The 23,936-nt window shown below is 39.1% G+C and overlaps 3 protein-coding genes across 14 annotated transcripts in view; 1 reads left to right on the top strand and 2 right to left on the bottom strand.

Annotated features, from left to right (window-relative positions):
* Positions 1-16,999, bottom strand: part of Cep89 (centrosomal protein 89) — a 69,300-nt gene extending 52,301 nt beyond the window's left edge. For 4 of the 8 annotated variants that reach the window (XR_013430816.1, XM_078032182.1, XM_078032183.1 and 1 more), the window contains exons 1-3: positions 16,806-16,996; positions 12,602-12,708; positions 4,122-4,280 (exon numbers count right to left, since the gene is read on the bottom strand). Coding sequence is in view for 7 of the 8 variants with exons in the window: in XM_078032182.1 (XP_077888308.1) it covers positions 4,122-4,280; positions 12,602-12,708; positions 16,806-16,844 (305 nt within the window). In the remaining variant the exon portion in view is untranslated. Of the gene's footprint in view, positions 1-775; positions 853-4,121; positions 4,281-12,601; positions 12,709-16,805 lie in introns of those variants that run through there. The other 4 variants (XM_078032189.1, XM_078032184.1, XM_078032185.1 and 1 more) reach the window with 4 other exon arrangements.
* Faap24 (FA core complex associated protein 24) lies at positions 16,949-20,374 on the top strand. Of its 3 annotated transcripts, none has more exons than XM_078032201.1 (5): positions 16,949-17,249; positions 17,516-17,634; positions 17,751-17,890; positions 18,215-18,367; positions 19,431-20,374. In XM_078032201.1, exons 2-5 carry the CDS (start codon positions 17,529-17,531, stop codon positions 19,677-19,679), a joined length of 648 nt encoding a protein of 215 aa, XP_077888327.1. In that variant the 5' UTR covers positions 16,949-17,249; positions 17,516-17,528; the 3' UTR covers positions 19,680-20,374. The 3 variants fall into 3 exon arrangements, with proteins under 3 accessions (XP_077888327.1, XP_077888326.1, XP_077888325.1); XM_078032200.1 differs by having other exon boundaries at positions 17,245-17,370; XM_078032199.1 differs by lacking the exon at positions 16,949-17,249 and adding an exon at positions 17,257-17,384.
* Positions 20,375-20,906: 532 nt separating this feature from the next.
* Rhpn2 (rhophilin Rho GTPase binding protein 2) overlaps positions 20,907-23,936 on the bottom strand; it is a 65,920-nt gene continuing 62,890 nt past the window's right edge. For all 3 annotated transcript variants that reach the window (XM_078032191.1, XM_078032190.1, XM_078032192.1), the window contains one exon: positions 20,907-22,314. In XM_078032191.1, the coding sequence (XP_077888317.1) occupies positions 22,054-22,314 (261 nt within the window). In that variant the 3' untranslated portion in view covers positions 20,907-22,053. The remainder of the gene's footprint in view (positions 22,315-23,936) is intronic.

Below are 23,936 nucleotides of genomic sequence, written 5' to 3'. Positions count from 1 at the left end.
TCCCATCTCTTTATATACTCTTGGTATTTATCTTTTTTTCTATTTTTACAGTTATCACTGCCTACATATGTAACTTGTCTTGTTATTAATAATGTTAACAGTCAATATTTTGTTGTTTTGTTTTTTGGTACTGGGGATTAAACCCAGGAGTGCTCTATCACTGAGCTACATCCGTACCCCTTTTTATTTTTTATTTTAAGACAGGGCCTCACTAAGTTGCTCAGGCTGGCCTTAAATTTGTGATGCTCCTGCCTTAGCTTCCCAAGTCACTGATTATAGGCATGCATGACTATACCTGGCTAACAGTTAACATTTTAAAAGATGGGAATAAGGCTGGGTATGCGTAACTTCCTGAGTTTGATCCCCAAAGCACATACCTATGCACACACATATACAGTAAGAATTAAACATATATCCCAGTTTAGTCAGTAATTCCCCTTCTTTGGTGGGTTTTATTTTTTCTTGATTTTCACTGCAATAAATAACCCCATAATGAACACATTATGCAAATAACCTCTTCTATTTTAAGAATTAGTTCTAGAAAACAAACCATCATATGATAAGTTGCTGAGTCAAATGGACTGAACATTTTGTGTCTATATAATATAGCACAAAAGTCATTTCACAAAACATTTTCTCAATCTATAACTACATGAGTAAAAGTTTTTTTAATTTTCCAAAACAATTTAAATCTCACTAAATACACATTTCTTACCGAGAATAAACATTTTTCATACATTAGCGTTTCAGTCATAATTCTTCTATTGTGAATTACCTACATAAATCCTGTGGTTTGCTTCTAGTACGTCCAATCCAATTTGAAGTTAACTTTTTCATCTAGAAAAATTAAAATCCTGTCTTAATTCTTGCTGTAAATATTTTTCCTAGTTATAATTTTATCTTGGCTACATGAATTTTGTTAGCATACAGATTAAAAATACTTTTTTGGCTGGGCACAGTAGCGTACGCCTGTAATCCCAGTGACTCAGGAGGATAAAACAAGTTCAAAGCCAGCCTCAGCAACTTATCAAGGCCCTAAGCAATGTAGCAAGACCCTATCTCAAAATAAAATAATCAAAAGGGCTGGGGATATAGCTCAGTGGTTAAGTGCCCCTAGGTTCAACCCCTTTGAGGACTGGGGAAATAACTCAGTGGTAGAGCACTTGTCTAGCATGTACAAGGGACTGGATTTGATCACAGGTACAGTAAAAGAAAAACAAAACTAAATAAAAAATTTTAACCTTTCAAATTCTTAGCTTAGAAGTAAATAACAGTCATCTCCCTGAGAAGTTTAATAAGACTGGCCACTGGATTTCATGGTCATATTTATGTGTACATATATAATAATCTTTCACTCAATAGTTATTTTGGTGTATGATTCAGACAAGGCTCAAAGCTGATTTGTTTCTGAATATTGTTAATCAATATATTGTGGAATCCTTTCTTCCCCCTTGATCCTTGGAGTAGCTTCTATTAAAGATTTGATATGCTTGTAAACTCAAGGTTCACCTCAGGCATTCAAGACACCTCTCAGACACTGAGTCTAGCACTATGTTTACTACTTTAATAGTATGTTTTAAAATATGAAGAGGCTGGGGCTAGGGTTGTGGCTCAGCAGTAGAGCATTCGCCTCGAACATGTGGGACACTGTGTTCAATCCTCGGCACCACATAAAAATAAAATAAAGGTGTTGTCTCCAACTACAACTAAAACATAATATTTTTAAAAAAATATGATGGGGCTTATCCAGCCCTTCTACAGGGCTAGTATTCTTCCTTTCTAGATTTCTTTCTTTTTTAAAAAAAATAATATTTTTTAGTTGTCAATGGACCTTTATTTTAATTTATCTATATGTGGTGCTGAGAATCAAACCCAGTGCCTCACACATGCTAGGTAAGCACCCTATCACTGAGCCACAACCCCAGTCCTCTAGATTTCTTTTGATGATGTTATGTGCTTATTCTTTTCAATTAGTTTTATAACTAAATTCTTATTTGGTCAAGTATAATTTTTACCAAAAGAAAAAATGGCTATATTCAAACATCTCAAAGATAGAGTCAAAATTTTTAAAAAAATTTTTTTTTAGGGCTGGGGTTGTTGCTCAGCAGTAAAGGGCTTGCCTGGCGTGTTCAAGGCCCTGGGTTTGATTATCAGCACCACATAAAATAAAGAAATAAATAAATAAAGGCAATGTTTACAACTAAAAGAAATAAATATTTTTAAAAATATATTTTTTTTAGTTGTAGATGGACACAATTCCTTTATTTTATGTATTTATTTTTATGTGGTGCTGAAGATCGAACCCAGTGCCTCACACATGCTAGGTGAGTGTTCTACCACTGAGCCACAACCCCAGCCCTAGAGTCAAGATTAAAATGGAAAAATAAAAACACAACTTATAAGAAAAAAAAAAAATATATATATATATATATATATTTTCTATATATTTCTTATATATTATATAGAAAATGTATATTTTATAATATATACATTTTCTATATAATACTATAGTTTTATATATATATATATAAATAATACTATAGTGGAAATGTCTTTATAAATATAAACATAATGACAGAAACTATAAGGAGGAAAACAGATAAATTCTGCTACATTAAAAATACAGAGGGCTGGGACTGTGGCCCAGCAATAGCGCACTCGCCTGGCATGGGGTGAAGCACTGGGTTCGATTCTTAGCACCACATATAAATAAATAAAATAAAGATCTATCAACAACTAAGAAAAAAATGTTTTTAAAAAATACAGAATATTTGGTGTCAACATACCTTATATATAATCAGAGATATGATAAATTATTATATAATGGTGTATTAAAAATTGTAATGCAAAAAATAATAATAATTAAAAAATAGAATATTTGATATAGCTACATTAAAAATACAGATATATATATATATATGTAAATGTGTATGTGTGCATGTGTGTATCTACATACATACAGGCTAGGGATATAGTTCAGTGATCAAGTATGTGCATAGTATGAGCAAGACTCTGGGTTTGATTGCCAGAACCAAAAAACAAAACAAAAAATTGTATATATATGACAGTTAAAATGGCAAATTTAAGCCAGGCACAGTGACACATTGCCTGTAATCCCAGTGACTCAGGAGGCTAAGGCAGAAGGATATCAAATTTGAGGGTAGCCTCAGCAATTTAGTAAGACCCTAAGCAACGTGGGGAGACCCTGTCTCAAAACAAAAAAAATAATAGGGAATGTGGGTATAGCTCAGTGGCAAAATACCCCTGGGTTTAGGGCTGGGACTGTGGCTCAGCTATAGCGCACTTGCCTAGCATGTATGAGGCACTGGGTTGGATTCTCAGCATCATGTATAAATAAATAAAATAAGATCTATCAACAACTAAGAAAAAAATCTAAAAAATACCTCTGGGTTTAATCTCCAGTGTATATATATGCAAATTAGATGTCTTCATTCTCACCCACAAGCCCTAAAAGCCCATCAGTGTCTTTGGTACTCTTAGGGCACATTCCAACCCTCTGAACAAGATACCATAGGCCACCCCACTCATTGTCCCCATCACTGGAGCCCTCACAGACACAAACATCTGCCTTCAATTGCTGCCATGTCTCTGGTCCCTCTTTCTGGGTAATTTATGTATGTCCCCAAGTGCTCCCCTCAACCCGCGCTTCTCCAAAGGAAACCCTCCTGACTTCAGCCCTGTGTCAGCTCAAACCCAGCTGATGCAATAAAGAAAAGCTGTTCAAAGGGAAAACAGGCAAAACCTGCATGAGTACTAGGAGGAGAGATTCTGGAGGAGTAATGAGAAAACTCTATTTGGGTTGTAGCATAGAGAATCCTACTCAGGGCTAAAAGCCAACACTAAATTCACTGGCCCTGTGCAGCCTGTGCACCAGTGCTTTTACAAGTTTAGGGAGACACTTTGGAGAAAATTCTGATTCAAGGGCAATTAATGTCCCTGGATAGTGTCCCATTGACACTAAGGATAAAACCTGACAACTAAGTCTCTTATCATAAATAACATACACACATGTGCATGCCCTCCCCCACACACACAGTGAAGATGCTGAGCTGCTCCTCTTCTGTCCCCAGCAAAAGCAGAGCCAGCAATACTGTTCCTACCCAAGCCCATGCTCTGAGCTGGTGGCATAGGGCTGGATAAAGCTGTCCTTTTCCACGATGGAGACTTCACTTTCAGATCGGGATCTCTGGCGAGGCTGGGGAATGGCAACGGTCCGCCCAGTCAGTGTTGTTGCCAGAATGACTGCAGCCAGGGCAGATCTGTGGGTAAAAACATTCCAGTGGGACAGTGAGATGGGGACACTATGGTGTTTAACTGAACACCTATGGCCTACATGCCCATAGTCTGCTATGTACCATCAGACCATCTCGCTTAATTCTCACATCAACTGTATGAATCAATTATTAACCCATTTTTCAAGCAAATTTAACTTGTAAAGATTTTCTAGCCAATAGCAGGTATAACCAGATCTCTAGTCCTGGAAGTCAGATCCCAAAGCCTATCTTCAAATAGTTTTCTTATTAAAATGAAAGATCAGAATGGAAGAAAAAAGAGACATAAAAATAAAGAAATGATGTAAAGGGATGCTTTTAAAACTCTTGCAAATTATTTAAAAATAGGTTATAGGAAAGATAGAAAAAACAGGTTCAACCTCCTGCCTAAAAAAGCCAAACAAAAGAACAGAGTCCGAACTGTCCCAGCTTATTGCCTGGGAAAATTTCCAGGTCACACAGCACAGGGAGAAGGAACTGAGGTGGGGCCAGGCAGACTCTCTAAGAGAGAGAGCTGAGAGTCCATGACACCAAGGCAGATAGAATTTGCAGGACAGAGTACCAGAAAGGAGAGAGTTGCACAGAGAGAAACTTAGAGATCTGCAGAAGGTCCCCAAGTGTTAAGCAGAATATTCCTCAGCACACATGTGCAAAGAAATGATCCAAGGCTGGAGGAAGAGCCATCCAAAGACATTAGAGGAACAGTGCCAGACACTTACACAAGGCCTGGGACAGTGCCTGTTCCCACCAGATGGACTGGAAAAACGTATCATTCACGGGACACTGGGTACACAACTCAGAAAGGTCTGGCCTCAGTGGTGGGAAATAGCTAGTCCTACTTGAGCACTGTTCCAGACACTCCCTAACACATCAAACTCAAAAGATTCAACTGTTTCCTAGTAGCTTAACCATATCCCAGAACAAAGACCAGTAAGATTTATAGGAATATAAAAATTTCAACAATGTAAATTTCACAATGTGTTGTATTCAAAAATAACCAGGCACGTAAAGTGACAGAACATGATCTCTTATGAACAATCAATTGAAGCCCACTCAGAATTGAACATATATGTGAGAATTGACAGAAAAGAACATTAAGAGGATTATTATAACTGTATTCCATATGTTCAAAAAGGAGATGAAATGACAATATCAGAGATGAAAATACACTGATACAGCAGATTATTCATTGCAGAAGACAAAAGCAACAAGAAATAACCAAAATGAAAAGAAAAAAAATTTTAAAAAGCATCAGTGAAATGTGGGATTTAAAAAAAAAATGCTATTGTTCAATGTTTAAACCACTAAGTTTTGGTGCAGTATGTTACACAGCACAATACTAATAGGCAGCAGACAGCATGAGCAGTGGGAACATGAAGTTAAGGGGCCAGGACTGGACCGACCACATGCTTTCTCCTAAAAAAGCAACTTACCTAAGGCCATTCTGGCCCTACTCTGGCAAGTCAATAGGGTATGTTACATTCCTCAGCAAACAACCTGTTATCTCTCAAGGCTCCTGACTTTAAGATTCCTCCCTGCCAATAAGAACATGCTAACTCTGAAGGGTAACCATAAAATCTATTAAAATCACATTTCATCATTTACTAAAAACAGTCAATTAATTATTTATCAATTAAAACTGGTCAGCACAAACCAAGGTGACCAAGAGTTACCTTTAGGTCTTTCTCATGTGAATGTTTTATTGAATTATTTATTTATTCTGATTTGTTATATATGACGGCAGAATGAAATTCATTTCATATTACACATATAAGCACAATTTTTCAAGTCACTGGTATTTTCATACCATTCGTGTCTTCATACATGTACTTAGGGTAAAGATGTCTAACTCATTCCACCGACTTTCCAACACCCATTTACCCCTTCCCCTCCCTCTTCTTCATCCTATCTAAAGTTCCTCTCATGCTCCCCCACCCCCATCACCACTATGAGTCAGCATCCTCATATCAAAGAAAACATTTGGCCTTTGGTTTTGGGGGATTGGCTTACTTCACTTAGTATTATAATCTCTAACTCCATTCATTTACCTGCAAATGCCATGATTTTATTCTCTTTTAATGCTGAGTAATATTCCATTGTGTATATATACTAAAGTTTTCCTATCCATTCATCTACTGAAGGGCATCTGGGTTGGTTCCACAATTTAGCTATTATGAATTGTGCTGCTATAAACATTGATGTGGTTGTGTCCTTGTAGTATGCTGTTTTTAAGTCTTTTAGGTATAAACTAGAGTGGGATAGTTGGATCAAATGGTGGTTCCATTCCAAGTTTTCCAAGGATTCTCCATTCTACTTTCCAGATTGGCTGCACTAATTTGCAGTCCCACCAGCAATGTATGAGTGTGCCTTTTCCCCCACATCCTCACCAACACTTTTTTGTATTCTTGATAGCTGCCATTCTGACTGGAATGAAATCTTAGTTTTGATTTGCATTTCTCCAATTGCTAGAGATATTGAACATTTTTTCATATATTTGTTGACTGATTGTATATCCTCTTCTGAGAAGTGTCTGTTCAGTTCATTGGGCCATTTATTGATTGGGTTATTTGGGGGTTTTTTTGGTGTTAAGGTTTTTGAGTGCTTTATATATCCTGGAGATTAGTCTCTGTCTGATGTGCTGTGGTAAAGATTTACTCCCATTCTGTAGGTTCTCTATTCAACACACTGATTGTTTCTTTTGCTGAGAAGAAATTTTAGTTTGAATCCATCCCATTTATTGATTCTTGGTTTTAATTCTTGTACTTTAGGAGTCTTATTAAGGAAGTTGGGGCTAATCTGACATGATGGAGATTTGGGCTTACTTTTTCTTCTATTAGGCACAAGGTCTCTGGTTTAATTCCTAGTTCCTTGATCCACTTTTGAGTTTTGTGCATGGTGAGAGTCAGAGGTTTAATTTCATTTTATTACATGTGGATTTCCAGTTTTCCCAGCACAATTTGTTAAAGAGGCTATCTTTTCTCCAATGTATGTTTTTGGTGCCTCTGTCTAATATGAGATAACTGTAATTACATTAGTTTGTCTCTGTATCCTCTATTCTGTACCAATGGTCTATAGGTCTATTTTGGTGCCAATACCATGCTGTTCTTGTTACTGTTGCTCTATAGTATAGTTTAAGGTCTGGAATAGTAATGTCACCAGCTCACTCTTCTTGCTAAGGATTGCTTTGATTATTCTGGGTCTCTTGTTTTTCCAGTTGAATTTCATGATTGCTTATTCTATTTCATGGAATGTCATTGGGATTTTGATTGGGATTGCACTGTATAGCGCTTTTGGTAGTATGGTCATTTTGACAATATTAATTCTACCTATCCAAGAACAAGGTAGATCTTTCCATCTTCTAAGGTCTTCTTTAATTTCTTTCTTTAGCATTTTATAGTTTTCATTGTAGAGGTCTTTCACCAAGTTATTTTTTTTTTTTGAGACTATTGTAAATGGGGTAGTCTTCCTAGTTTCTCTGAGGATTTGTCACTGATGTACAGAAATGCCTTTGATTTATGGATGTTGATTTTATATCCTGCTACTTTGCTGAATTCATTTATTAGTTCTAAAAGATTTCTGGTGGAATTTTTGGGGATTTCTAGGTATAGAATCATACCGTTGGCAAATAGTGATAATTTAAGTTCTTCTTTTCCTATCCGTATCCCTTTAATTTCTTTCATCTAATTGTTCTGGCTAGAGTTTCAAGAACTATGTTAAACAGAAGTGGTGAAAGAGGGCATCCCTGTCTTGTTCCAGTTTATAGAGAGAATGCTTTCAATTTTTCTTCATTTAGAACCATGTTGGCCTGGGGCTACCATGTGATTTTAATCTCATAATAATAGTAACATTTAAGATCATATGCAATCTGATGCTGTCCTACTTTCAGTCAAAAGTTGAGAGGTGGTAACCTGGAAACTTCTCCTAAGCTCCCCAATAAAACCAGGGAAAACAATACAAGAGCCAAGAAACAACGTGACCCCTAGACCATCACCATTAACATCAAATAGTGCTGGAAAAAATGAATATCCATATGCAAAAAAAAGAAATGAACTTGAATTTATATCTTCTATGCCATATACAAAATTTAACTTGAAATGGATCAGAAACCCAAATGGAAAGCCTAAAATCATAAAACTTCTAAAAGAAATATAGGTTAAAAACTTTTGTGAACTTAGGCAAAGATTTCTTAGGCATGATACAGAGAATATGATCCATGAAAGAAACAAATTGATAAGTTGGACTTCAGAAACATTAAGAACTAAAGTTCTTTGAAAGGCACTGCTAAGAGACTAAAAGGACAAGCCACAGACAGGGAAAAAATATTCGCAAATCCTATATTTGGTAAAGAAATTGTAATATATATATATATATTACATATATATATATATATGTATGTATATATATATATATAATATATATATATATATTTGAAAAAAAAAACTCATGATGCAATAAGAAAACAACCCAATATTTAAAAATGGGCAAAAGACTTGAATCGATATTTCATTAAAGAAGAAACAGATAAGCATATGAAAAGATGCTCAATGCCATTTATTAGAGAAATGAAAAATAAAACCATGATGATACTACTACTATGATATTATGATATGCTCACAGCTCCAGTAACTCTTGTTATTTCCTAAGTAACTAGAGCAATAAGAACATTTTTTTTTTGTTTAAGAATTTGGTCTTTGTCCTTGATTCCTGAAGCAACTCCAGAACAGCTTCAGAGCAATAAAGATGAGAGACAGCCCTTCATTGTTTACAAGCCCTTCCAAAACACCTGAATACTCCTTAGGTTAATGAGGTGATTTTTGGTAAATCCCTCAATAACCACAGATGGGGTTGGTTGCCAGGGGAACAAGCCAAGGTGCTCAAAGGGCAGGAACTTTCACCTCCAAGGAGGGAGAAGGTGACCACCAACAGCCAATCACTTAATCAATCTTGCCTACATAATGAAACTTCCACAAAAACCCAAAAGATTGGTTCAGAGAGCTTGCAGGAAGGTGCACAAGAACATAACAATGTGCTGGTGATTTACCTAAGTCCACAGGGCAGAAGCTCCTGAGCTCTTAGAGACCCTTCCTGACCTCACTCTATTATCTTTTCATCTATTTACTTGTATCCTCTAAAATATCCTTTATAATATACTAGTAAACCTGTATCCCTGAGTTCTGTAAGCTGCTCTACCAAATAAACCAAATGTAAGAAAGGGGTTGTGGAAACCCTGGTTTGTAGCCAGTAGGTCAGAAACAAGTAAAACGAATTGGACTCTGTGATATCTGAAATGGGGAAGAGGCTGTCTTGGGGACTGATTCTTCAACCTGTGGCATCTGATGCTATGGTGGTGACAGAACTGAATTGCCTCCAAGAGCTGCAATACACAACTCAATGGTAGGGGAGAGGAATCCAGCTTTGCTGGCTGCTCCCCTCAAGAGAGGACACTGACAGGCATCCCCTGTCTTGATTAGCTGCTGACATTAAAACAGGCTTACATCCCACCTACCAGTAGAAATGGAGAAAATCTGGTTTCAATAGAAACATAAATAGAACAGCATCTTTAGAAAATACTTTAGCAGTTTCTTAAATTAAATGCCCGTCTGTCTCATAACCCAAATATTCCACTCCTAATTACCTAAGAGAAATGAAAGCATGTGTCCAAATATTCATATGCAAATGTTCATAGCAGCTTTATTCTAATAATTAAAAACTAGAAACAGGTGAGTGGATAAGCAAATTGTGATATAAATATACTACTCAGCTATAAAAAGGATGAATTATTGATTTTCACAATAATGTGGATGCATCTCAAATAATTACAAGTGAAAAAAACCAACATAATTATTTTATGTAATTCTACTTATATAAAATTCTAGAAAATACAAACTAATCTACAGGTTAGCGGTTACCTGTGAGTAGACTTGGGTTGGGCAGGGGAATGGGAAGAGAGGAACAAGAGAAAGGCATAATAGAGGGGTTTTAGGAATCTCTTGGGCATCATTATCTTTAATGTTGTAATGGTTTGACAGAGATAAACGTATCTCGAAAATTAGCAAATTATGCATTTTAAATACGTAGTTTTCTATACATATTATACCTCAGTAAAATACTTTTAAAAGAAAAATAACTGCCTAAAGCAAAAACAGTAGCAATGCACTTTTAGATTTCTACATATAGAATTAAAATTTTATGAATCCCGCTATTACATATAATTAATGCACTAATTTTTTTTTAAAAAGTGAAAATTTATGACAATAGTCACACAAAAGATGGGAAGGAAGAAATAGAAGTAAATTGCTAGAAGGCTTTGCATTAAACATGAAGTGGAATAATAATATTAAAGGTTAATTGAGGTGTCATTAAAAAAATTATTTTTTTGAAATCTAGAAATACACCTAATTTGCCAAATCCATATCTACTATTTGGGGGTTATAAAGATCATAACCTAGGAAGATATTTTTGTAAAGCACAGGATACTATGAAATTTTTCTAATAAAACAAGACTTGTCATGAAATAATACATTTTATTTGTTTTTCTGGGGCATAATGGAATGGGAAGCTACTCCTCAGCCCCATCAACTGCTATGGTTGCATAAAGCCCCAACAACACAACATAGAGTTGTTCCCACAAACACTGAAGAGTTGACAGAGCGGCATCTGCACCACAGCCAGGCCACTCCTCTAGCCAGCCTTGAGATCTATGCCAGATACTAACATCAAGCCTTGCAGGTGACCAAAAGAGAGATGACAAACAGGATCCCTCTCATGGGGATGCTGGGAGGAGGAAATGAGGAGATGCTTCTTCAGTACTTACCAAAGCAGTTGGCACAAAGTAAACACTACTACTATTCATGGTATCCAGACTGTGCTGAAGAAAAAGCAAATGCTAAACTGTTTTTTTTTCCTCTGATAGTGGAACCGAACCCAGTGCATGCTAGGCAAGCACTCTACCACTGAGCCCTTCGAAGTTTGCTTGTTTTAATCGGGGGATACAAAACATTCTAGTACCAAAGAACACTAAAAAGAAGGTACCACCCGTAATGAAATTAGTTCTTATCACTGTTAATAACCCAGAAGTCAATGTCTTCTATGGACCAAAAATAGACCCAAACTCTACAGGTACAGGCAGGGGTGTCTCGGGTATGAGAGTCAGGTAACTGCTATTTTCAGAGCACTGGAGGATGGGGTATGCCAAGTTCCAGCAGTGAATGTGCTTCTTAAAGAACAAAAAGCAGTTCTTTTAAAAGACAGGATTGTGTTTAAAAAGAAAAACATGTGGCCAGGAGCGGTGGCATATGCCTTCAATCCCAGTGTCTCAGGAGGCTGAGGCAAAAGGATCACAAGTTCCAGGCCAGCCTCAGCAATTTAGTGAGGCCTTAAGCAACTTAATGAGGCCCTGTTCCAAAATAAAAAATAAAAGGGTTGATATTTAAAAGAATAAAAATAAAAATAAAAAGGGCTGGGGTTGTGGCTCAGTGGCAGAGCGCTTGCCTAGCATGTGTGAGGCACGGGTTCAATTCTCAGCACTGCATATAAATAAATAAAATAAAGGTCCATTGACAACTAAAAATTTAAAAACAATAATAAAAAAAAAAGGGTTGGGGATCTAGCTCAGTGATTAAATGTCCCTGGGTTCAATCACTGGTATCATAAAAAGAAAAGAAACTATGTGCACAATTCAAAACTCTTTCTAAAGTACTGTTACCTGGCTGGGATGTAGTTCAATGGTACAGTATGAGCTTAGCACTTACAAGGCCCTGAGTTCAATACCCAGCACCAAAAGAATAAAGGAAGTACTACTAACCTAAACACTTGGGTTTTAATGCTTTTTAATATTTTAAAAATTTGGGGGGAGGGTACCAGGGATTGAACTTAGGATCACTCAACCACTAAGCCACATCCCTAGCCCTATTTTTGTATATTATTTAGAGATAGGGTCTCAATGAGTTGCTTAACACCTCAGTTTTGCTGGCTTTGAACTTGATCCTCCTGTAGCCTCCTAAGCCACTGGGATTACAGGCACGTGCCAATGCACTGGGCTAATGCTTTTTGATTTTGAAAAACACTAATTACATCCAATCATAAAATGTGAGATCATACACCTTACTTGCAGAGACCCTAGGTAAATTCATTATCCTCAGAGAAGCCAGATTAAGTGCAGCAATATAGAATTGTGGTAAATATTTCAAAGGATGTGCTTCTAATTACCCTACTTGTGAACTTGTGTGTGTGTTTTTTAATAGTTCCAGGATCCAGTACTCGGTGCTGAGGACAGGAGTAACCTCAGGGTGTGCTCATCTGAGACTCACCTTGGTCTCTCTGGAGATACATTAGGGCTGCGGGGAGGAGGTGTTCGAGGTACAGCTGGTTTTGGAGCGATGGTGGCTGCAGGGAGGAGGCCAGGGGTGATGTATTTCTGCGCAAATGAAACCCAGCAGAGGTTACTGGGATGGGGTAATCACCTAGGTCCTGTCACTACCACCACTTCCCATGCCCAGAAGGGGAAACATGCACTGGTCACCGAGGGATCCAGCCCCATCAGGAGCCCCACTCCTGCCCTAGCACTCCCAATCCCCTTCTGGGCATACTAATGCACCCAGCAGGGGAGCCCACTGTGGGGGTGGGTCCTCTTGTTCTTCTCTCCTCACAATAGCTTTCTGGACCATACCCCAGAGTCACCCCTAGCCTCTCTACTTGTTCCATAGTAGTACTCCCAGTGATGTCCCCTGTGTATCCCCTGCTGTGCAGGGTGACTTCCTAAGAAGAAGGTGACTTTCTTATCTTTATTAATCCTGGAACTCTAGCACTGAGCACACTGCCCTATATCTGGTCGGAGCTTAATAAATGTTTTAGATGGCTTACCTCAAACATACAGAGTAATGAAAAACACTCCGATATAAAATGTAATTCACATCCTGCTTTAGGTAACGAGGATCCCTCAGAAGTTTCTGGGACTAGCCCAATCTTTATTTTCTGGGCACTAGCTATTCACTCACACCTACGAGCAGGACACCACGCAACATTGAGAAAACCTTGTCTTCGAGGAGGTGTAGAAGAAAAACACCCAAATAGTTAATCTAGAACACAGAATTACAGAGTGACAAGCAAGAGGTAAAAACAAAATGCTGAGGTAGCCCAAGGAAGAAAGGGCTCCTTCAGGTCCTGGGGGCCAGCAAGGGGACTTCAAGTGTTCCCCTTGGAGGAAATCAGAGGCATTTAGACTGGGTCTTCAAAGATGGTCAGTGCTCCCACATTTGGAATGTGATGGAAGAGCATTCTGGGCACAGCGTGAGCAGAGGAATGGAGCAAGACACTGGTGATAGTGCTCTGCAAATAATGAGTACCCTAGTTTGCTGGGTCACAGAGTCACCTGGAAGGGGAAAAGCTACAACAGTGGGCTGGGGGTAACAATGAGGATTATTCCCATTTGCAAGCCTTTGGAACCAGATGAGCATATCCTATGGTCTAGTGAGAAGCACCCTTTGAAAATGGACCCTTCAAAGACTAATCAAATAGTAGTAGACACAAAGTACAGGGGAGAAGGAGATGTGCAGCTGGGAGCAACTTTCAGGAGTGAGGGATGGGCAGACCTAAGGGTCTCCTTGCTACCTTAGTCCCATTTGCAGGGCCACTCCCAGGAACAGGTGTTGCAGAGCAGTCTTTGCCACTTCTCTCCACTTTCTTTACCTCTCTTGTATGGTGCATACCACTCTGCATTTGTCATAAAACTTAGTTTACATGTCTGTCTCCTCCCTCACCCCTACCACCACCTGGGAGATATGCAAGGACAAGAAAGGGTTTTCTTCTTAACCTTCAAATCCCCAGGGGCTGGCATCTAGAAGGGCCTCCAAAAAGACCTCAGGATTTTTGTTTTTGTTTCAAAAGAGTAAATCCCTCATAGTATGATGAATATTTCTTACATGTGCTATTATAATCATTTCCCAACTATGTTCCTCTCACCTCTGGTCTCTGAAAGACAAGATGATTCTATCTCTACCCAGCAAGAAAATCCTCATAGACAGCTCCACTCTCTTGATGATATGTAAATAGTCTAGTCCAGCATAGGTCTCTATAAGTTGGTTTCTACCAATGGACCCAGATTCATCTTTTGCAACCTCGCCTCATTCCTGCTCATAATCTTTTTTTCTTTTTACCTTTTATTGTAATGCTGGGGACTGAATCCAGAACCTTGCTCACGATACGCAAATGTTCTGCTCCTGAGCTATATAAACAGCTCCCCACACACATTCTTGCTTTGGCACTCAAAATTTCCTTCCATTTCCCAAAAAGCAAATAATAGATTCTTTTTCAGTTCTTGGTATGTGTGGTCTTCTCCACCCAGAATTCTCTTTCCTCATTACCTCCAAGGCTCAGCTCAACTCTCTGGATTCTTAGCTGCCTCTCCAATGGTACAGATCTCTATAGTAGCTTTTATGTTACCATTCTGTGTTGAATTATTTTTGGACTTGTCTATCCTATGAATAGTGCAGCTGTCAATCGTTTGTGGTTATCTGCACATAGCAAGAACTCAACAATATATATTGCTTCAAATAGAAACTCAGTGAACATGCTGGTTTGGGTTAGTAAAATTACAAGGGAAAAATAGGCTCCAAGGTGGGAGTGGTGGCACACAACTGTAATCCGGGCAACTCAGGAGTCTAAGGCAGGAGGATTACAAATTTGAAGTTAGCCTTGGCAACTTGATGAGGCCCTAGTCTCAAAAAAAAAAAAAAAATCAAAAAAATTTAAAAATAATATATATATATATATATATATATATATATATATATATATATATATGTAAAAGGTGAATGCTTCTCAACAATAACTTCAGCTGATAACACAAAGTCCAGTGAGACATGCTCTCAGGTCTTATTTTAAAACAGAATTTAGAAGTGCCCTTGTTACAATACTTTTTCTGCACTTTAATATTAATTTTGTGGGAAATTCAGTATCAGTAGGTTTGGGTTTGGAACAAGGGAGTTGGTAGTGTTTAAAGAGAGTAATTAGGGGCTGGGGATGTGACTCAAGCGGTAGCGCGCTCGCCTGGCATGCGTGCGGCCCAGGTTCGATCCTCAGCACCACATACCAACAAAGATGTTCTGTCCGCCGAGAACTAAAAAATAAATATTAAAAATTCTCTCGCTCTTTCTCTCTCCTCTCTCATTCTCTCTTTAAAAAAAAAATAAAGAGAGTAATTATAATGATGACTGGTGGATTTACAGCTGGAAAAGAGGATTCCCCAGTGTCAGGTGGGTTGAGGTGGCTAAGGGAACAAAGCACCAGGCAACAGCCAATCAGAAGCCCTCAGACAAGCAGTGATAACCACCTGTCAATCAACGGGGTCTCCTGATTGATCCTGGAAGGACATGGAACTCTAAGATCCCCCGACCAACCCCAGGAGGACAAGGGACCCTAAAAACTTCCCTTTCCTGTCCCAAGCCCTTCTTTCCTGCGCTAAACACGATAAAATTAAAATCCTCCGGCTGAGCTCAGTAGCGACTCCCCCGGACCCCTGTGTTGGGCTGGAGTTGTCTCGCCAGGGAGCGAATCTCAATAAAGACTTATTCAACTGCTTTTTAATCTGCGTCCTTTTGGTCACCGGAGCCTGACCTTACATCCTCTCATCGAGGATGAGAGGTACCAGTGGGTCATTAAAAGTTGGTAGGATCAGGAACCAGGGGTATAGCTCAGTGCTTGCCTACCATGGGCAAATTCATGGGTTGGGTCCCCAGCACCGCCAAAACAAACAAAAAACACCGCTGGTAGGATCAATAAATTACAGAAGAGGAGAAAGGAGGTGTCAGAGGATTGTTGGGAGTCAGAATCCTAGAGGAAGTAAGAAAGACAACAGGGGTAGTGAGAGATTGAGACCGGGAATATAAATACACAGTGACAGTGTGGCCACGGGAAGATCTAGAGGGCAGCAATCCAGGTGTGTCTTGGAGCGGGTGGGGGGATGGGGGTGGATCTGTGAGTGCTGGGGAAACGGGGTGCGGGGGAGGGGGGCGTCCAAAGGCTGCAGTGGCATGATCAGATTTGCGTTTTAAAATATTTCCTTTGGCTTCTATGTGGAGAACGGACCTCGGGGAAGAGCCAGGGTGAAAGCAGAGAAACTTGTGAGGAGCTGTTTAGGAAGCAGACCAGGTATTTGGTGGGTAGAATCGATGGGATTTGCTGATGGGTATGTGATGGGTGGTGGAGGAAGGAATCAAGAAGGACTCCCCAGCGGGGATATCCAGCAGAGGGGCATCTTTGTAGCAGGCAGGAGCGAACTCCCCAGTACTGAAGCGAATGTTGCCGGGAAGACAGTGATTCCTGTCTGTCTGCGGCGGATTCTGAGGTAGATGGTTCTTTAGAACTGACTAATTAGGACTTCTCGAACTAAAAACCACTTCCCCTGGTGCCGCCGCCTTGTCTCAATCCCAGGCCAAACACCTCCCCGAAACTCTCCCTCCTTAACTCCCGGCCGCACAGACAAAAGCGCAGGACGCAGGGCCTGAATCTACTTACGAACTGGCTCTTGCGGCTTCTCCGAAGTCCCCGGAGCATCCTTGCTGCAGGGGTTGGCCAGGCCCGGGGCTGGATTTACAAACATAGATCCCCAAAGCTGGGGACTCCTCTTTAAATATCGGTCTCGCTCCCAAGGGCCTAATTCCAGACGCTTTTTCTTCCCTAAAGGACTTCGAAACAACTTCGCCTGCCATTGGCTGTGTTTGGTCTTTGACCAATCAGAGCCAAGGTTACTTCCACCTCCGTCGCTCTTGGCAACTAGCGGGTCCCGTTTAAATATCCACCAGTGAGGAAGCGGTCCACGCTTTCAGCTCTCTTATTGGTCACCTCAGGTGCTCGTCTCTGATACCATAGCCTATCTGGCACTGTGGAAGGCCGAAGGCGGGTAGAATGAAAAACTAGGCGAGCCCGGCGGGTTGGAATCCGGAAGTGCGGCAGCCTCGGGTATTGTTTCGGGAACCTCTGGACCGGGGCGGAAGTGGGGTCCCTGCCTCCTGGGTCCTAATTCCGGGCTGGACTGAGCAGCCTCAGCACGAGCCGAGCTGGGGCACCAGGGCCCAGGCAGGTGCTGGAAATGAGGTGCTCACGAGGGCAGAAATCTCCGGGTTCTTAAGACTTTGAGAGACCAAGAGGCCCCTAGCTTCATAGTGGAATGGGAGACCCTGTGCGCGAGAGTTTGCCCTAGTGTCGTCTTGCATTTCCCACTTTAGGTCCAGACCACCGATGGAAAAGAATCTCCCTGGAGGAACAGGCCCCGTGCACGTGCCCTTTGGGCATATTGTAGCTAATGAGAAGTGGCGCGGGTCTCAGCTGGCACAGGGGATGCAAGGTCGGTGGGCAGCTTGTCAAATGTCCTTTCCTTTCTCCGCGCATTTAAAAAAAAATTACATATTGCCGCCTTTTTATTCAGAATTCACAGAACTCATTTTGTTTCCGTATTTTAAGGAAAAATTAAACTCGTCTTTGAGGATGGCCTGACACCAGTAGATTTTTACCTGTCCAGCAGATCCTGCATTCTTTATGTTACTGAAGCTGATTTGGTGGCAGGAAATGGCTACAGAAAAAGACTTGTTCGAGTTAGAAATGTAAGTACTGAATTAAAAGAAACTGAAATTGAACATTGACTGTCTCTATCCCTTGGAACAATTTACGTGTTATACTATGGGCCAATTTAAGCACCTTCTAGCTTTGTTTTTGTTGTTTTATTTATTGGTGCATTATAATTATACAAGGTAGTAGAATTTGTTATTTGTATATATGCATGCTGTCAATTGTATGTATGCATAGCTGTCAATTTCGTTTTCAGTTCTGCCCATTACCCTTCCCTCCCACTTCTCCCTAGGTCCTCCTTTTTGCTTTCTTTGAAAGGGATTTTTGTTACAAAATGATTTACTGTCTTTTCTTTGAAGTCTGGTAACCTTCAAGGGATTGTAGTAGTTGAAAAAACACGGATAAACGAACAGTACTTCCCAGCCATCCAGAAGTTTACTGTGCTGGACCTAGGGATGGTGTTACTTCCAGTGGCCAACCAGATAGAAGCATCCTGCCTCATTGTTCAGTTAGTAAGTACTGATTTCCTCCTTCACAATAGCCCTGTCCTCATTAAGACTCTCAACTGACCTTTATGGATCCTTTCTTGACTCTGGCATCTACCTTTGCCATAGTTGCAACCCATGAATCCAATGTCTTTCCTTGTGTTGATTTATCAAAACTTGAGAAATTGAAGTAAGGAAGTTTATAATATACTGTGTTACAACTAAATAAATATTTAAAAGAAAAATATCTACAACTAAATAAATATTTGAAAGAAAAAAAATTAGTTCTCCATTATCTTTACTGATTTTTTTCCATCAGATTGTTCATTATGTATCTTCTGGAACTTTTTAAAAAGTTTAGGGCTGGGAATATAGCTCAGTGGTGGAGCACTGGGGGGAAACAATTGATACATGAACCTCAACTGTGACCAATTAAAAATTAGAACATGGGAGTAGGGCCTGAACGTCGATTTTGTTTTTTAAGTCCTGCCTCCGATTTGCAGCTAGGGTTGAAAACCAAATTGGAAATGCAAGTGGCACTATATGGTTCCTGGATTCCTCTCCACTACACCACTTTCTTCACTGTTCCTAACTTCCCATGATTATAATGCTAATATCTGCCTTGGGAAAACTCCAGTAACTAAAGGCTAAATTTCTCCTTGGAAAGGCAAGCTTGATAGGTTGTTTGAAGTAGATCTTATTTAGATGTAGCTATCATTTAACCTAGCACAAAATTCAAGTTTTGCTAAGTATTTTTACCTCTTTCTTATTTGTGTGGTCATATGGTCTATCTTTTAATAATTTCACTAATGTCTGAAAATTTATATACATGGTGTATAAAAACTTTTAAACCCATGAGTCAAGGTGAACCAAATGGAAAACTATTTTTTAAAAATTGCTGGTCCTGGGCTGGGGATGTGGCTCAAGCGGTAGCATGTCCGCCAAGAACTAGAAAATAAATATTAAAAATTCTCTCTCTCTCTCTCCCTCCTCTCTCTCTCTTTAAAAAAAAAAAAAAAAAAAAAAAAAAAAAAAAATTGCTGGTCCTCTAGAGGGCACTCATGTGTTTTTCCCTTAATTTCTGGTTCAGGTACAAGAGCAATCCAAAGAACCCAGTAAGAACCCTTTCCTCAAGAAAAAACGGGCTCTGCTGTCTGAGCCATACCTCCTTCGAACTGTGCAGCAGATCCCAGGAGTTGGAAAAGTTAAAGCTTCCCTTCTGCTTCAGAAGTTCCCAAGTATCCATGAATTGAGTAATGCTTCTGTTCAAGAACTTGAGCTGGTAGTAGGACAAGTGGTAGCACAGCAAATCCACACCTTCTTCACCCAATCCAGGTGACAGCTGCCCTCACATCTATTGTTTTCGCCTTTTTGACCATGAACTACAGGATCTGGTTTTCATATTCAAAAAAACAAGAAAAAAGCCAGGTGCAGTGGCACACACCTCTAATCCCAGTGGCTGGGGAGGCTGAAATAGGAAGATCGCAAGTTCAAAGCCAGCCTCAGCAGTGTACCAAGATGATATCTCAAAGTTTAAAAAGGGCTGGGATTGTGTCTCAGTGGTTAAGTGTCCCTGGGTTAAATACCTGGTATTAAAACACACACACACACACACACACACACACACACACACTCCAAACAAAACAAAACAAAAATAGAGAATCTTACAGCATCTAGTGAAAGCTGAGGGAGGCCTTGATGGAGCCTGTGGTTATGCTGCTTTGCTGTCAAGTTTGAAAATTTAAGTTACCCTCACGTGGCAATGCCATCATTCTGCTAAGTTGGGGGGAAAGATAGCCCAAATCTTCCTAAGAGAGTCAGGGACTCTCAGTAAAAAGACAGGGCAGATTTTTATGAGTGACCCTAACCTGCATCTGTCATGGAAAAGACTTTCAGGTGGTGGATATATCCATCAAAAGGAAACTAATGCACAATGAAGCCCTGTGTATCTAAGCCCCTTCCTTCTTGGACTCAGAGGTGCTAGTCTTCAGGCAGGTCTCGTCTGCCAGTGTAAATAAACAAGTGCACAACTCCTTTCATGGTCCCTTTGTTCCTTGATTTTCTCCTTCCTTTTTTTTGGCAGAGGGAGGATGGCCAGTTTATAATCACTGGACAAGTGTTCTGAACACAGGAAGCCTAGAGTGTGAAATTCCCCATTTATAGATGAGAAGTTAATGTATATAAGTAAGAAAAGAATGTGTTTGTAGATGAATGCCCAACAGTGGGGGGATACACAAGAAAACAGAAGCAGCTGCATCCAATGAGGAGAGTCAGGTCTGGGGAGCAAAAGGTATAACAACCATTGAAAACACAATTAAGAACACCATAAAATAACCAGTTTTATGAATTGTTAGTAATTTTTAAAAATCAAACACATGGGCTGGGGTTGTGGCTCAATGGTGGCGTGCTTGCCTAGCATGTGTGAATCACTGGGTTCAATTCTCAGCACTACATATAAATAAAGGTCTATCGATAACTAATAGAAATTAAAAAAAAATTTGTGTATGAGGTTAATGAAAACTTGAAAGAAGGAATTAAAGTAAAATAAAAGCAAAAAAAAAAAAACTCAGGTAAATGAAGGTGTTTATTTAAATATTTATACAAACATGGCCCTAATAGCAGTAGATATACTTTCCCAAAGGTGGTTGCTTCCCTAAAGATATTGCACAATAGAAAATACTTGTTAATCCTCACATTAGATTTCAGCTATACTTTAAAAGCTATGTCATTTGTATGTCAACCATGAATCTTTAATTAGAGTCACAGTGTCATCCAACTTGCAGCCAGAGAAATCAAATTGGCAAGAATGTTCATTTAAAAAGTCAAATAGAACTTTAAACCTGAATCATTTACATCTTTACCTTACAAAATATAAAAACTACTTTTTTACCCAAGACTCTAAAAATATATAGTTATGTACTTTCTACTTTAAACAAAATGAAAAATAAAGTTTTGAGTATCAAACAGTATATTATCTACCCTGTAGACAGCATCTCCATCTAACACTGCCACTGTGTTAGCAAATTATAAATGGCATCGGACTAGAGGAAAAGGTGCTCCTAAATTATTTTTATTTTATGTTTTATTTTTGGCAGTTCTGGGCTAACCCAGGGCTCTGAGTTGGGTTCAATCCCCAGGACTGCCAAAAAAAAAGTCAAAACAAATTTGGCACTAGACTTTATCTGGAAATAGCATTCATATTATGTAGAAATAATAGTAAAATCTTATCACATTAGTAAGTTCCCATGAGGAAGCAGTTCTTTGGAGCTGTTTCTAGTAACAAATTTCATTCTGTCATAGTCCTCCAACCTGCCTTAACTCAAGGGTCCTCTGAACTCTAGGTTAAGGAATGATTATTATCCAAACTTTAACACTTACAAATAGTTCTATTTTTATAGGAAACCCCAATTTAACTCAGCGCCTGAAATTTATAACTGTAACCACTGAAAACAGCCATAATATCCATACTATTCTATTTACAATATTTTATAGAATAAATATCTTGCAGCAATATAGTGACATTCCTCAAATAAGCATATTTTCCACAAATTTCTAGAGGTTTCTTGTTACTTTCTTAAAAGCATGTCAAATACAAGTTTACGCTGTGTCAAAATGGGATTTGACAATATCTGGATATTTTCCATATGGCACAAATTTTAAGGCCTAGTTAGCCCTAGAAACATTTGGGGCCTGAACATTTCTGTTTCCTCCCATTAGTATAAAGAGCTATCAGTGTTGAGCAGGCTGAAAGGAGTGGGGATCTTCTTCTTGATGTGAGGTCTTGCCACCCCAACTGCAGGGAGGCACAAGGTGCTGGCCGACTTCTGTCTGTTCTTATTGGTGCCCCAACTCAAAAAGGAAAGCTTTTTCGAGACTTTCTTGGTTTTGTCACTTTTATCATCATCGTCTATGGCTAAGCAGATCATGGAGTAAGTTTTCTGCATTCCCACAGAGTACGTGGCACTCTTATTATGCTGTACATAGAAAAGGAAGGAAAAAAGGTGTCAGACATCTTCAAGATACCTAGTAAATTATTATAAAGTTTGAGACAGTCTGCACTTAGCCTCTTCAAGCTGATTAACTCTGAAACATAGGTGACCAATGCTTACATAGAATTTGACCCTTGAAAGCAAGGACAATTTTTAAGAAATATACTCAGTAGTAGTAATTTAGGTGTGGGAACCATTTCTCACTTTTTAAGGTTATTATTTTGAGAAAGTAAAATAACCACGGTAAACAATAGGAAAATACAGTAGGTCTTCCTCTGGTTTCCAGGCCCTCCCTCCAAGGTAACTGCTGTGTTATCCTTCTAGAGATAATGTGCATATGTGTGCATAAGTATACTTCACCATTTGTCTTCTTAAAAGGAATACACACTATTCTGCACCCTGCTTTTTTCAATTAACAGAACTTAGATTTCAATCCATGCTAGTAGATGTAGATCAGTTTCATTGTCTTTAAAGACAATATAGAATCCATCATGAAGACACTGCTATTAACTTTTTTCCCCTTTAAAAAAAATGTAGCCAGATGTGGTGCACACCTGTAATCTCTGCAACTTGGGAGGCTCAAGCAGGAGGACCACAAGTTCAAGGCCAGCCTTAGCAACTTAAGGAGACTCTCTCAAAAATAAATAAATAAATAACTGTTGTGGATGTAGCTCAGTGGTAAAATGCCCCTGGGTTCAATCCCAGTACAAAAGAAAAAAAAAGTGCTAAAATATAACAGAATTTAACATTTTAACCATATTTAAATGTACACAAAATTCAGTGGTATTAAATATATTCACACTATTGTACAATCATTGCCACTCTATCCCTAGAATTTTTTTCATCTTCCTCAATTGAAACTGTACCAATTAAACATTAACTTGGAACAAATTATGTGGGGCTCAAGTAGGAAATCTAAGGAAACTTGTTTCGTAAATCACCTGCTTCTAAAGTTGGCCTAACATCTGAGATGGCTTCATTCACTAAATGTTTACTGAACATATACTATGCTCTAGGCACAAGTACCAGGCCATTTATAGAAACATACATACATATATACAACATATCTATAGTGGCTGGGTACACTGTTCATAATATAAATCTAAGGAGGAATCTGAGTTAGGCACAAAACCAAGTAGTGGTATTTACTGTTAATAAATTTACTGTGGAATTTGGTTTCTTGGGATGAAGATTCTTCTCTCTTTTCTTTAAAACTAAGCATTAATCCTACCATGCTTTATAGGGCCCACTCTATCATTAAAAACAATAATGAAACAGCCATGTGTGGTAGCACACACCTGTAATCCCAGCTACTTATGGGGCTGAGGCAGGAGGATCACAAGTTCAAGGCCAACCTCAGCAACTTAGTAAGATCCTGTCTCAAAATAAAAAATTAAAGGGTCTAGGGTTGTAGTTCAGTGGGAGAGTGCCTCTGGGTCCAATTTCCAGTACCACAAAAAAAAAAAAAAAAAAAAAACCAGAACAAAACAATAATGAAACCCAAATTCTGGAGGCACGTTTGAAGGCTGAAAACAGTTTCCACCCTTAACCTGCTCAGTCTGCCATGCATCAGGATAGCCACTCTTACAAACACCCTCAGTTCTCTT

This window comes from Ictidomys tridecemlineatus, chromosome 15, assembly GCF_052094955.1.
Source record: "Ictidomys tridecemlineatus isolate mIctTri1 chromosome 15, mIctTri1.hap1, whole genome shotgun sequence".
Classification (NCBI taxonomy): domain Eukaryota; kingdom Metazoa; phylum Chordata; class Mammalia; order Rodentia; family Sciuridae; genus Ictidomys; species Ictidomys tridecemlineatus.
Note: the sequence above shows the minus strand (reverse complement) of the source record. Positions and strands in the feature narration are given on the sequence as shown.